This window comes from Populus euphratica, unplaced genomic scaffold, assembly GCF_000495115.2.
Source record: "Populus euphratica unplaced genomic scaffold, PopEup_1.0 scaffold5.1, whole genome shotgun sequence".
Taxonomy (NCBI): domain Eukaryota; kingdom Viridiplantae; phylum Streptophyta; class Magnoliopsida; order Malpighiales; family Salicaceae; genus Populus; species Populus euphratica.
The window spans coordinates 3,701,441-3,716,802 of record NW_011499848.1 but is presented as its reverse complement, the minus strand read 5'-3'; the positions used below and the strand labels follow the sequence as shown (position 1 = coordinate 3,716,802).

General features: G+C 31.8%; 2 protein-coding genes across 4 annotated transcripts; one reads left to right on the top strand and one right to left on the bottom strand.

The window, feature by feature from the left end:
* Window positions 1–4,478: 4,478 nt before the first annotated feature.
* On the top strand, window positions 4,479–7,018 carry CRC (Plant-specific transcription factor YABBY family protein). Its single transcript, XM_011013384.1, has 7 exons — window positions 4,479–4,684; window positions 4,933–5,067; window positions 5,765–5,900; window positions 6,032–6,080; window positions 6,326–6,401; window positions 6,496–6,558; window positions 6,710–7,018. The coding sequence occupies exons 1-6, from the start codon at window positions 4,592–4,594 to the stop codon at window positions 6,547–6,549; spliced, it is 543 nt and encodes a 180-aa protein (XP_011011686.1). The 5' UTR covers window positions 4,479–4,591; the 3' UTR covers window positions 6,550–6,558; window positions 6,710–7,018.
* Window positions 7,019–9,932: 2,914 nt separating this feature from the next.
* Window positions 9,933–14,057, bottom strand: LOC105116153 (squamosa promoter-binding-like protein 6). 3 transcript variants are annotated; one of them, XM_011013365.1, is made up of 4 exons: window positions 13,638–14,057; window positions 12,430–13,554; window positions 11,813–11,904; window positions 9,933–11,072 (listed from the first exon to the last, which is right to left on the bottom strand). In XM_011013365.1, exons 2-4 carry the CDS (start codon window positions 13,062–13,064, stop codon window positions 10,303–10,305), a joined length of 1,497 nt encoding a protein of 498 aa, XP_011011667.1. In that variant the 5' UTR covers window positions 13,065–13,554; window positions 13,638–14,057; the 3' UTR covers window positions 9,933–10,302. The 3 variants fall into 3 exon arrangements, with proteins under 3 accessions (XP_011011667.1, XP_011011676.1, XP_011011660.1); XM_011013374.1 differs by having other exon boundaries at window positions 12,430–13,083; window positions 13,655–14,057; XM_011013358.1 differs by having other exon boundaries at window positions 12,430–13,083; window positions 13,931–14,057.
* Window positions 14,058–15,362: the final 1,305 nt, after the last annotated feature.

Genomic DNA, 15,362 nt, shown 5'->3' with positions numbered 1-15,362 from the left:
GATGATTATGTATGTTAGTAAATAAAAATAATATTATTAATAATAAATAAAAATAAAACTAAAAAAATCAAGATATTCAATTTTGTGTGACGAGATATTTATCCAATTGTATTTGTTAAGATTGTTTATTAAAATAAATTTTTTTATTCAATCAAATGATAATAAAAATAGATATACATGTTAAATTTATTAAATAAGATAAAATAGAAAAAAATATTATACAAGGTTGTACGTGTTAGAAATATTATTTGAAAATATTTTTTTATTTTTAAAAATAAAGTTCATCTATATAAAATATCAAAAAATAAATTTTATATGAATTAAAAAATATATATTAAAATTTAAATGCACAAAAAATAATTTTTAAAAATATATATCCAAAAAAATTAAATAAAAAAAACAAAAATCATATATAAGTGATATTAACTGAAACATTAATTTTACATTTATTTTTAAAAAATACATATTATTAAAAAATTATCAATTAAAAAAATAAAATAAAAAATAATAATCCAAGTATTATGACTTCACTTGTGAAATAATGAACTCGGCCTAATTTAAATTATTTTCCTCCAATTGCATGCAAGTGTATATATATAAAAGAACTAAAAGAAGCTAGGCATAAAGATTTATAGCCCATCATGCCTGGGCATTTGCAAGGAAAAGCATAGGCACGTGGGTGGGCTTTAAAGCCCAGCCCTATGTGCCTAGATTTATTTTTTAAAAGGAAAAACAATATTTTTTATTAAAAAACATATAAATAATGTGTCATTTACAAGTTTAAACTTCAGCCACTATTATTACGACCAAAAAAAAGGTATTGTGTCTTTTACTATAAAAATTTAATTTTAAGTTATTTCAACTTAAAAATCTTATCAATATTTTTTAAATACTTACAAACTAACTCATTAATCAAAATAGAGTCCAAAAATCCAAAATGAAACCAGATTAAATTTATTTCTCTCCATTTAGATTAGTTTTTTATGTTTTTTTATGAAATATTAAGACTTCAAAATACCATGATCAAACCTATATCATCACACAAAACCCATGAAAAAAAAAACTCATTTTAGTTGCTAAAAATGACTTGAACAGTAAACTTCTTTTTCATTATTGGAATTCAATAACCCTTTTTTCTTTTTTTGCTCTAACTAAACTTAAAAATAATATAAAAAATTATTTGTACTAAAAATTATTTTTTAAAATATAAAACGATCATAATTATATAATTATGTTATTCATAAACAATGTCCATCTACAATAAAATAGAAAAAAGACACGCCCTTTAGTGTTTTTTCTAGGAAATAGCTCAAACATATACGGGATATAGTAGGTTAAGTAAGACTCATCAAGAGGAGGTATAGCAAACTAGACGATGGAAACTTAATCATACTCTAAGATAAGGGGAAAGCCTGATTTAACATGAACGGAATACGATAGAATCTATTGTTTTAAAAAAAAAGAAACAAGAAACTTGTAAAATCAAGGATCAATCTATGCTCCGAAAACAATATAATAACAACGAATAGGATAGAACTGTATAAAAAAGACTCTAAAAAAATATTCTTTGTTAAAACCACCTAATGAGAAAATTACTTAAAAAATTATGCACTTGCTCGCTCTTGGATCGTACTGTGAGAGGAATGCACATGAGATACAAATTTGAGAACTTCGAATTAACTGCCTAAAAACTAAAGCAGTGCTAGAAAGTGAAAAATAAATAAATTACAGGACAGTTAATGTTAGATATGAGAAAAAACGATTGCTAAAAAAATATTTGAAAAAGATGCAGACCTGTTCAAAAGAGTAAACTACTTTTGAAATGAAAAGGAGACAGAGGTTTGGAAAGGAGAGATCATATCAGACGATCAACATGGAAATGGAGAAGTCTAATCTGAATTTCCTTGAAGGGACGAGAGAGAGGGTGGCAATAGATCAAATGTTCGTGGCTAAATCCGTTAATGAACAGAACTATATGGGTGAACTGGTCTAGTAATCTGGTTAAAGAAATCAAAGGAAGACATGGGAATCTCGTTGAATGGAACCAACGCCATCCCACGAAGATCTGTATCGATCAGACTGCAACGGTAATCAAAAACCTAACCAAGGAAATGAATAACTATACATCGGTCTAAGGAGAGATCTTGAGGGCAATAGACACCTAGAGCTAGACGAAGAAACCCAGTTTATACCAGCAGAGAAAGGCGAGGATACCAAGTGTCCCTATAACTTTGTTTCCCAGTTTGGAAATTGAGGAATCGTCCCATCACATACAAAAAGACACAAAACCCATCTCCTATTTTGATTTATTAGGGCGAGGGTGACAGGAGCTCTAGCATCTGTCTCTTTCAGATTTCCTTGTTCAGCACTGCACCCACAAGAGATGGAAGCCATGCAGGTTACCCTCTCTTCACTATCTTTTTCACTCCATCACGCTTCTCTTCATGCTTCTTGGATGGACACCGCCTTAATTTTGTACTATCTTGACAACAGCGTACTTCGCTCAGCGGAGTTACGCAAGATCCTTCCTCCACTGATAATATGCCAGGTTATGTGTACTCGGCCACTTAATTTTGACTTACTCGAGATATCCTTGAGCAAAACTAGAATTTTACATCACACAACTTGACAGCAATTAAGAACTTGAAAAAAATTAAACACCATTCAAATATTTGAAACTTGAAGGATTTCAGCCATATATGTATATCTTTTCGATCTGGAATTCCTTCGATTATTTAAATTACATGTTGCAGTACACAAAAATGATATATATATAAAATAATGCTAGGCGTTGTTTTTGTAAGAAAACCTTATTGATTAAAAGGTTAAATACCCAAACATTAATCATGAAAGAAAGCAGTAAAGAAATCAAATAGAGCACTAACATTTTTATAACTGTGACCATACCTTTTTTATTAATTATGTTAATAAATGGCAATATTATAATAGATAAATAGATTGACCACACATTGTAAAATATTGCATCTTTCACACCTTCTTGGGACTCTTATTTTGACAGCATTTCAAGAGAAAATAGACCCGTACAAAAGGATGCAAATTTAATAGTTAATGCGTTGGAGATCCAATTTAAAATTTATTTTCTTGAAATTTTACTTAGGATACGGGATGTAGTTTGGTGATTAATTTAAGTCTTCCAAAACTATCTCCAATAATATATTTGAAAAAAAAATACCACACCACTTAATTTATGAGTTCTAACTTAAATTAACCACCAAACTTAGAAAAGGGGTTAGGATTTTTGGAACTTAAATATATTTTCAAAAAGTTGCAAAATAAATAATAATTAAAGACAAAGATATTTTCTAATTAAGAAGTCCCGTGTCAAAATTGTATATGTATGAAATCTCAGTTTTTATTTCTAAGATTTTAAGCATGAGAGATATTTTATTCATGTAACGAGTAATTAAAATACGATTAATTTTTTCCCTAAAAAGAAAATAATATATGTTATCATTGATATCTCAATTTTCAATTTTACAAGACTGGCATTATGTCTAGGGGTGCCTCATGGGGGACAAATGTGTTATTATTGACATCAAGAGAGGAAATGGGATAATAATATGAACGATAACAGAGAATAATCTCCAACATCATGATTTTCTTCCAGAGTTAATCATTGATTAGTGCACGATATATGAGCTAAAAAACTTTTTCCTTATCGATCCATTTTCGATAACCCTCAGGCTAAGCGTGAATGCCTGAGTTGATGCTCCATTATGCTTACTTTAAAAATTTTGAGCTCTTGCTTGAGGTAGGATAGATACATTCTTGAATTCGTGAGTTTTATTTATTTTTTTATTTAAAAAATATTTAAAAAAATTATTTTTTAAAATTAATATTTTTAATATACTGATGTTAAAAATTATTTTTAAAAAAAATATTATTTTAATATATTTTTAAATAAAAATACCTTAAAATATAATTATTATGACACCCTGTAACACTTAAAATTCACCGACTTTCACAATACAAGAAACTACTGCAAATAAATTTTCAATTATGTCATGGTGGACGGTGGTGTTGATTTTTTGCGAAACCAAGAGGCAGGAGAGTGAGTGGAGAACTGGTTCGACAACATCATGGAAAACCGCACCAACATTAATACAACGATATATTATCAAAAAACATTAATAAAACGATATATTTATATAAACGAAATTGTTGATTTGGTATTTGTTAATTATTTTTTTCGTCGGCTCTGTAAATAGCTATGATATATCAAGGATGGTTAATTTTTATGGATACTAGCTCATGATATAAGTTTTTATGAGTAATAACTTTAAGATTTTAATTTAAAAATGAAAGAATACTTTGCCAGCGACCAAATCTACCTAAATCTGAGGTTAATTGATTTGGTAATTGTACTATCATCAGCCTGTGACTACAATTAGTAGCAATAGATTTTCTTTTTGACGCTTAGCCATTTCTTTTCCCATTCTTGAAGCACCCCACTTCTTATTATATACTCACAAACCCTAGCCACAGACTTCTTGTTGCTGCCTCTCAAGAAACCCTCCGCTGCAATCAACCATCTCTACTTTGCAATCTTGTTCTTTCTTCTTGGCTGACAATGAACCTAGAAGAGAAAGTGATCGACACAGATGTTCTATCATCTGATCATCTTTCCTATGTCCGTTGCAACTTCTGCAACACTGTTCTTGCGGTATCATTTTACATCTATTCTTCTCAATTACCTCATGACCTCAAATAACTTTCCACATGCATTGAAAGCAAAATGTGGCTCTACGTTTCTATTACATGTATACTCTACACAACAAGTTCTAGTTCATTTCATGGGTGATTGAACATTTGCAGCCTAATAATAGCTAGATTGTTGGTGGCACCGGCGCCATACGTACCCCCTCAAATTTAATTTGAAGTTTTCTTTACCAATATTGTTCAATTGTTCAGGTCCGGATTCCATGCAAGAGGATGCTGGACACTGTGACGGTCAAATGTGGTCATTGCAATAATCTCTCGTTTCTCAGCACCAGACCTCCCAACCTAGGGAACTTCCTCGATATTGATCACCATCTGAGTGTTCAGGTAGATTTATATGACATATGCGATGTTTAAATTGAATACACGATCCCATCACCATCATAAAGTTGAATGTTAAAACTCTTTTTTTTTTTTCTATCCATTATAAATAAAATACTCATGATAAATCGGTAATCGCCTTCTTCTTTCTCTTGGATGATCGTACCTGACGTAAATTACATGCTAGATCTCTGCGGTAAAACTTTACAACATGCAATCGTGCCATCTTAAAATGAATATATTTAATTACTGTAGTTTGTAAGTAATTAAATAGAGAAGGAAATGATTTATATCCCCTTCTCTTAGGTGTATATCATTCTAGGGTTTTATTATGCAATAAATTAGATGAAAGTTATGAAAGATCGACTGTCTAGTACACTTTTTAATACTATTATATGAATATTTATACATAAAAAATACTACTTGAAACTTGATATGTTAATAAAGGTAATTTTATTTTGAGTTTATTTGATTAATAATTATTTAATTTAATTCAAAATATAATTGTTTCGTCAACAATTATATAGTTTATTAGCAATCATAATATATTTCAAGTTTATAACCTTTTTTTCATTATTTTTTTATTCTTTCATCAATTTAAAAGGTTTATAGAGTGTTTTCACACTTTTAAGCTAAATCTTTATTTATTTCCATTCCCAAACAGTTCCTCTAACAATTACGTGTATGATAGTGTACAGCGAAGGGAGTTTCTAGTAATGAAAAGTTGCTATTCAAGGAGACGCAAGGGTTTTCCACTGATTTCAGAAAAGGCGAATACTCATCCTCCTCTTCGACCTCTAGCGAACCTCTGGTGCCCAAAGTACCCTTCGTAGTAAAGCGTAGGAACCCCAACTTAATTTGGATTTGATTTGAATGTATAACAATAGATTCATTTAGTTTACATTTGCTACTTCTCCCCATAAATTTATATGGATTTTCTGTCTTTCTAATTTTTATTCATTTTTTGCAGCGCCTGAGAAGAAACACCGACTTCCATCTACTTACAATAGGTTTATGAAGTAAGAGAGAGAAGATATTTTTCTTTTTGAACACATGTTTCTGCAAATTATTGTGTGTGTGTGTGTTGCTAGATTAAGCCTCCTGCGAGCCTTCACTGTTTTGACGATGGAAATGTTATATATATATATATATATATACACCCAATTAATTTCATTATCAGTTTTGGGAAAACACAGTGCACACAAATATTTTTCAACATGTTTGTTAGTATTACAATAAATAAGTATCCTTGCCTTCGTACCAGGGAGGAGATACAGCGCATCAAAGCTGCCAATCCTGAGATACCACACAGAGAAGCTTTTAGCACTGCAGCTAAGAATGTAAGCTTCTCTTTAATTTGCTACAAGTTAGTATCGCTGCTCCGACGGATCTATCTTTGTTGGCACTCTGAAAAAAAAATTTGTTTTGCTATAGTGGGCTAGGTACCTTCCAAACACGGGTGCTGGATCTGGAGGCAGCAAGAATTAATTAATTCAGGTAATATAAATATTAAACGATATTAATATCTCTTTCCTGATCTTTTATATAAATACATAGAAAAATATGTGTTTTTCCTACGCTGCTTAATTAATTAGGATTGTTTGGCTGCAAGGTTGGTTTTTTTTTAATTAGGGCTTATATTTTGCAGGAATCGATCGAGGGATAGATGTGAAAAGGAAATCTGAGGCGTGATCAAGAGGGATCTAGAGAGCAGTTCGTTAACTAGGTCCTTGGTTTAGCTTCATGCCTCATACTTTCTAACCTTGTCGTTTTATTTTGTGTTGTTTGCTGGAATGTTGTCCTTAAAAGAACCTCTGCCTGAGAATTCGATCTAGATGGAGTCATATGTAGTAGTAACAATAATTACATGAAGTACTGGCTGTCTAATCTCTCTGTATTGACTTCAAGTACTTTGATTTTCATGAAGCATGGAGGCTAATAGCTTCAATTATGAAAACAATCATGCATTTCTTCAAATCATTAATTGATTATCTATTTAATAACATCAGTCACGGTAGTAAATAGGAGGAGGATAATTTTCTTAATCACAAACCCTATTTGCAAACGTCCTCAACTCCCAATATTGTTAGATAGGAGTCAGTTTTCAGCAATATCATTTGAGAAAATTAAGCTTGCACTGCATATTACGACATTATTTTAAGTGGTTTCATTATTAATTGATATTTTTATATAATCTGAGCAATATTATATTAAAGCCCTCGAGATATAAAAACAAAATACATGCAAAAGGTAAAAGTCATTTCAATTTAGTGTTTTCTGTGGGTGAGAGGAAATGGTTTTAAATTGCAATCAATTTTATTATTTTTTTTGAAATAGTGCATGTTTATAAATCCAACAGTGTAATGAACTCCATAAAGATTGATAATTAATTATGTAGAATTAATAATATGAAGATGCTAATTATAAAGTGATGAAGCATGTAATATTATACAAATATTAAGAAAAGGTGTACAATATAGTCGTCGCGATTGTTACTATTATGCTAATGTAATTGGTGCCATTACGGCCACGACCAACTACAAAGTGCTTCAGCCCATTATAAAAAGAGGTTGTTATTATTATGTGATCGATGAAAATAAAATAAAATTTGGTTATAGAAATTTAACAAATTTTCCTGGAAGATAATGTGTCCCAAATATTATGATCACTGAAGAGTCAATAGTTCCCTCTAAAAAGAAAGATATAAAAAAAAAAGTGATAGGCTGTTGTCTCTTTGAGACATTAACAACGTTAAACAATGTGATATGTTTGATTTTAAAGTTAATTTGAATTATTAATAAAAATATAGTTGTATTTTAAAAAGTTTAAGAAAATATCTTATTTTGATATTAAAAATATAATATATTAAATCAAATTGGCATCATATTTTAACCCCCAACCGGTTTCATGAATTTCTCTAGGGTTATGAGTTTTTTCTTTTCAAATTATTTTTTCACTTGACATAATTTAATTGATTTTGTATATTCAAACATAAATAGGATTACCAGTAAAAATATGGGAAGGTTTTAAAAAAATAAAAATGATATATTTTTATTATTATTATTAAAAAGATAATAACATGTTGACTCAAATTTCATAACTTAACTTATCAAGTTTGCAACTCTGTTTATGGAATTCACTGAATTTAATAAATGTATTTTTTAAACAATCTTTTACTTAGTTATATAATAATAAAAATAAATATTTATAAATTTAAGCATCAACCAAATACAAAAATATTTATTTAAAATTGAAATAACTTTATATAAATTAAATTAAAATAAATTTTTAAAATAAATTTAAAATAAATTAATTATTAAATAATAAAATTAAAAAACAATAATTGAAAAAACTGAAGTAATAACAATAAAAGAGGGACTTGCTTCATTGTGTGTAAAGAGGTGATTTCCCTAGAATATTTTAATGTGGCTAGTAATTTATAAGTTGTTTTTGGGTACAAATTTCTACTAGAAAATAATCAGATATTGCAGTCCTTGGCTATCGATATGTGTCTGTCTTGTTGGATTTGATACAAAACATAAAACATGATGTTGATTTTATTTTTAAAAAAAATATTTTAGAATTTAACTTGGTTATTGTCTAAGTAACCTAAAAAATCAATCTATCATCTAATTGATAGAACTAAACTCAAGTGAGACCTAAATGAATGAATTTTAAAATATTTTTTATTTAAAATAATTTTATTTTAGTTTTTTAAAATTAAAATCACATTAATTTGGAATAGATATCCTCTAACCCACAAGTAAAACTGATAAGCCTATAACTTAGATTATAAACCTAGTCTGATAACTATATCAACATGCATAGACCGTCAGCCGGTCCTTAGACCTAGTGGGTGACCGTCTGTTTAAGGCTTTTCGAGAAACCACGCCGGAGCTGGACCGTTCGAGACCCTACCAATTGGCTTAACACACTCCCCCTGAAGGTTATTATTTTATATTTTGGCAAGCGCTCGCGCAGGAGAGCTAGCTCAATCTGGTAAACCTTGGACCTAAAATACAGAACCCATGCACATGAACGCACTGGCTGCTTATTTGGACTGAGCTACCTTTTAGATTGCTGTCCAAAATTCGTGGCAAATGATACACGTTCCCATTCGTCACGTTAAAAAAGAAACAAAAAATTTGTTAATTGGATCCGCAATCCACCTTGTTCCGAATCAGTAGACGCAAGCTATCTATATATTTTACACCCAGAAACACCTCTGCGGACATGTTCTGGAAATCGAATCTTAACAGCGCGATGGACGCACAGTATAGAAGATTAAGCCAAGACTGAATAGTGTTAATTATTCAAGTAGATTAAAATATGGAACTAATAAGTAGTTATCAAGTGCCATTAGCATGCGTCATTAGGGACATCATTAGATCAGAGACCACCTTGTACACAATGGCAACACAAGTTGGCCTCAATTGTCTGGACACATGCTGTAAGACAACGGTTTTTTAAGTTCCTGAACATAATATTCATTTACAACGAAGACATGCTGCATCTAAAGGTCATCCTACTTTCGAGAACAAGTTGCAACCCTGAGCTTGGGGATAGTTTTTTTTATTCAATTCACATGACTAAAGAATTGCAGGAGTTATCATTGACCAAACTGATATTCCATCCCCATCACCAAAGGAGGAGGATATTTAATTAAATAAAGAACAAAGACATTAGTGGATCAAGTGTATGATCTCTTCTAATTAAAATATCAGCAGCCCTTTCTGTCGCTTCACATTTGCCCCTTCAAAATGCAAGGGGTCAATGAACAGTGGACAATTCTTCAATGATATACTTAGTTGTGCATAATTTAGCAATTAATTTCTCGACCAGCATAGTATTTGCAAATGAAAGTCGAAATATGTAATCTCTAGAGCAACCAGCAACATCAAACTTGCATCCCCTCACAATAATTGAAAATCCATACACTGTTCGTGTTATATATACCTTTTAAGTAATGTACTTGCAAACGCTAACTGAAGTCTCTAAGGGCTCATTGTCTATTGCATCAATGAAGTTAGTGATTATATTTGATGCTTGTATGCCACCAAGTCTCTCCTCTGCATCAACGCTGGATTTATCACTTTCTCATCAAGAAGGAGAGGAGTACACTTGGTCCAAAGAGAGAAAAAACACACATCTACATTATCCTTGCAATTCATTGCTATCTCCCACCACATCTTACGTTGTTTACCTTGGAAAGTCACAAAGGAGAGCCCAAGTTATTTACTCTCACACCCTATAAGTGGCACCAAAACTGCAGAAATCTTCATTTTCATGCTTCACTTTCATGGAGTTCCTCTGTTGCTCCACCCTCTGAAGATGAGATGACAGTTGAAGCCAATCCACAGTAGATTCATTTTCTGGAGAAACACAATGCTTGGCGTTCAAGAAATCTGACTGATGTAGAAATCCATCTGTTTCAACTTTAAGGTCGGCAGCATGACCAGAACCAGAAACCCCAAATGGCCCCATATTGTCAACTTCAATGAAATTCATTCCAAATGAATTAATTCCAATTGGCACGTACTTTTCTGAAAAGCCTATCCCTAAAGATTTGTTAGCAATACCCAAGGTCTGACAAGCACCACCCGCTTGACTGGCCAAGGGCCTGACCATTATATTTCCTGCAGAATGGCTCAAGTCCTGTGATTCAGCTGCTGACAGAAGAGAGAGAGCACAGCTAGAGTGCGACAGCCCAGCTAACTCATGAATAGCTGTTGCTGTGTTAGAAATAGTGAGGTCCTCAATGTCCAGTGGAGAAATTCCACAAGTCTTTTGTATCCTGTTGCCATGCAAATGGAGGAATGACTTTGGCACCAACTGCCCACTTCTTATGGGTATTGCCGATGGAGAGCTGTAAATTGAATTCTCTTGCAATTTAACATGCTTACGCCAATTATCTTCTTCATAACTTTGTGGACAAAAAGTACCTCCTGGAAGCATGTTTGGAAAAAGAAAGGATGTTCTCTTTGGCAAGGAAGTCCCCAGAAATTTGGTGCCTGCTCAATCCATATTATTGTCAGAAACACGATAACATATCTCTTAAATTTGAATGAAATTCAACAGTTAGGCAAGCATAATGTTTTTGAAGCAATAGTTACATTAGTAAAAAGATTAGCCTCAGAATATCTTTATACAAATAAAAATTGCATATCTACACTTATTTGAATTATTTGTACAGTCGGATTACTTAGTCATTGAACTAAGACGTCATTTAAAAAACCAAACAACAATAAGTGTCGGATTCTGCTAGGATAACTGAAAAAATACATGAAACAATGAAACATAAACCTGGATTTTGAAACAGGCCCTTTTACAGTTTTTGTGAAACAAGACAAGCATTAAGAGATGACCTAGCCTTAATTTTATCTGTGACGGATAAAATAGTTCAAAGAATTAGATCAACCATCAAAGAAACATGTCAGAGGAATAATGAAAAGATGGTCCCAATAAAATACTTTCAAGAATATGCATATTTAGTGATTATTAGCAAATTTGAAAAATTATTATAGGGCAAAAATGTCCACTCTCAAGGTCATAGACCTTTAAGAAGCATCATATGAAGTTAAAGAAAATTGGTTTTTTCTACTTTTCCATTGGAAGCAGAGAAGCTCATGTCTGTTCATTTGGCCTCAATGTAAAATTGAATTACGTTTCCTAAGTAGATTGATTCAAGAGTACGAGCTGTAAATACTTTGATATGGATGCAGTAGCTTATGAGGTTTGACAGAGAGGGTACCAAATTGAGGCTTTCGTCTACGTTCATTGTGGCCTGCCAGGCGTTTACGACAACTGCGCTTACCATCATCAAACTCAACCAGCAAGTGAAACCTGAATAATCCAAGATATCAGGATTCATATTAGTAAGACATTGAGCTTACTCACGAAAAAGGGGGGGGGGGGGAGGGGGGCTCCTTCATTGTTCATATTAGATAGGTAACATATGTTATGCCATGAATCGGGTCAAATTTTTCATGACATTAGACACAGGAGGATACTAATAAACCTGCCATATACTTGATGCATAAGTGTCTTCTTCTTTTTTTATCATACTTGATGCATAGTTGTCATGGCAGTTTAACCGACATATGCACTGAAAATCCAAAACCCCATCGCCTTGTGAAACTCAAAGCGTGAACTAATATCCTACTTTTATTCCATTTTGTGGTGTTATTTCCCTTTCCAGTAAACCAACAATCATCCATAATTATTCATGTAGAATTGCCATATTAAGTTCATAAATTACCTTATTGGTGACCCTATAAGCAAAGCGACACTAACAATATGGTCTTGACTAAGAACTGAGATAAAGACCATGATTGATCGGGAAAAAAAAAAAACTATAAATAAACCAACCTGCTACACTGCTGACAAAACCTCTGTTCATTGCCATTAACAATAACTCGAGGAGTTTTCGTATGAACCTCACAAACTTTATGCCTCTTGTGGTAATCCTTGGAGGAACTAAGATCCTTGTTACAATCATAGACCTGGCAAAAGGAAATCCGGGGGCGCAAACTCGCCACTGGAGCACGCTTTGCCTGAGCAGTTGGACTTGCTGAAGATAACAATAATCTCTCTTTCGAAAACCTACTATTCTGTGCATCTTTGCAATCAGCCAATCTCCCTAGCTTCAAATCAAATAGTGATGAATCCTGACTATTAGATTCCATGAGAGAATTCGAATGATTGGACCTAGATTCCATTGACGAATTGGAGGCAATCATACAATTAGCAGAGCCTACTACTAGTTTACTTGAATCAATACCAACACAGCTACCAACAAACATCCCCGCACCCGTTTTGCTACCATGAAAGGGTTTTCTTGGGATTTCAGAGAAACCAAGATCTAAAGACTCTGCACTCTCAAGCGCTTCAGTATCACATCCTATGGATGCTTTTCTACTTCTTGTAAATGCATCAGCTGATAAATCTATTTCATCAGAGAACAGAAGGCCTTTTCCTTCTGAAGCATAACTCCAGAAGTCCATCAGGAGAACAAATGTATAACTGCAGACAGTATGTACAAATGGAAAATGATTAATTTAAAAACTCAATAAGGAACATTTATTAAACATCTGCATCAAGGGAATAATAAAAAACAACAAGAAGAAAAACGAGTTCAGTTCAATTTTCCAAAACTCACGAAACCAGCAGACAAGCTTATAATTTATTTTGCGCGTCTGTTTCAGGAAAAAAGAAGTAGCAGAAAAAACATGTGAGCAATAACATTTAAGCATAAGAACATATTGCATTAGACATAAATGGAAACGCAACCCAATAACTGAGCTTCCTAGAATGAACGTCTCTCATCATTAGAAGAAAAAATAAATACATAGCAGTGATGTTACTGACAACGGAACTTAAAAGGGGAGATAAGAAAGAGGAAACTTAATGCCTATGGTTTCCGTTTCTTGTACGGGAACATAACTACATAAAAACCATCTCGAGAATCAGGCCAGAGATTTCTGTTTCTTTTATTTCTTTTACCTTTCTTCCTCGAATTTTATTTTTCCTTTCACCTTTCTCGGCAATCCAAAAAAAAAACGACATATATCCCTTATCAATCTTTAAAGCTCACCCTTAAACTAACCGAAAATTTCAACAGCTTTCAAGTTAAAAATAGCAAAAGAAACTGGGCAAGAAGGGGGGGGGTCAACTTCGGCTTTCAAATAAAAATAGAAAAAGAATAAGACATGGAAATTCCCATTTGAAGAACTTTAGGAAATGGGGTGTTGCCGGATTCCAAATTTCTCTCTTTTGCAACAGTTGCCTCTTGACATGAACAGAGAAACAGAGGGGGGCAAAGGGTTAAGGGGCTAACATAAACGAGTAAGTAGCCTTTTTTCTTACTTACCAGCTGAGGAATAGAATTGGGAGTGAGACGTATAATTTTCTTTCTTTCAAAGAAATAACGGAGAGGCTGGAGCAAATGCGCCATCACTGTGAGTCAACATGATTTCACAACCGCTACCACTACACTCACTGTCTTTCTGGTCTCTGAGGCATGTGAAGGTCTATTGTAGCCTTTGAGACCCTCTTTGTTATTCCCTTTTTGTCCACCTTCTTTTCATTTTATTCCCACTTCTTGTTTTCGCTTTTTGTTAACTACTATCACTGCTTAGTTAACTGCTAATTAATTGCAGTGTCTAATGTTAATCCTTTTATTTTTTATCTGATCCATGTGCTAATTAGCTGCTTCCTGTGCTGTACTGTTTTGGTTTTTTATTTTTAAAGTATTTTTTTCTTGAAAATATATTAAAATATTATATATTTTTTAAAAAAATAATTTTAACATCAACATATTAAAATAATTTAAAAACACAAAAATAAAATTAAATAAAATTTTGGGCGAATGGCCCTTCTACGAGGTATTGCATTTTTTCTTCACCACACGAACGAAGCAATAAATGGGAAATATATTTTTAATTGGAAGCCCCTACGCTGCTTTGCTGTTTCTCTTTGAAGCATGCAGCAGCAAGCATTTCTTTCAGCAAGAAAAAAATAATGGAAAAGAAAACAAAAGAAATCTGTAGTTACGACAGAATAATTGTTGCCAAGATTTTTCATATATAAGTATATATGATTATGATGACGAAGGGATAGATACAATGGTGCTTCCGTTGTCTTTTCAGGTATTATTTTGATCAGGAGAGTATTATAGCTGGGCCTCTTGTTTCAAAATTAATGTTGTTTTGCTATTTAATTCCATAGATTATTGGGATCCTTATTTTTTATTTGGTTTTTAGTAAAAATTAATTAAATTAAAATTTAAAAAACTGAAACTGAACCGAAATCAATTCAAACTAACTAAATTTGGTTTGATTTTATTTAGTTTTTATGAAAAAAATACATTCAAACCAATTTGACTTAATTTTTCTGATTTTTTTATTTAGTTCTATTTTTTTCTAAGTTTTTTCTGTTTGAATTTGGTTCTGTTTAATTTTTTTAATTTCAAAATTATAAAATTAAAATCAAATAAAATTGATTATTTTTTTAAATTTTAATCAGTTTTTTTACTGTTTAGTTTTTTTAATTTAATTAATATTTTAAATTTTTTACTCATTTTTAATAGATTCTTGTTGTTTGGCTATGACCGCTGTTTAATTAATCATCAAATGATACAAGCATCTTAATTGTGCAGTTCCTCGAAGCCCAGCAGTTCAAATCTTCCGTTAACATGAATGAGCTATTTAAAAATTATTTAGGATTACATCAGCAGATGTGATTTAAAAATTTTTTTATTTAAAAATATATTAAAATAATATATTTTTTAAAAATATTATTTT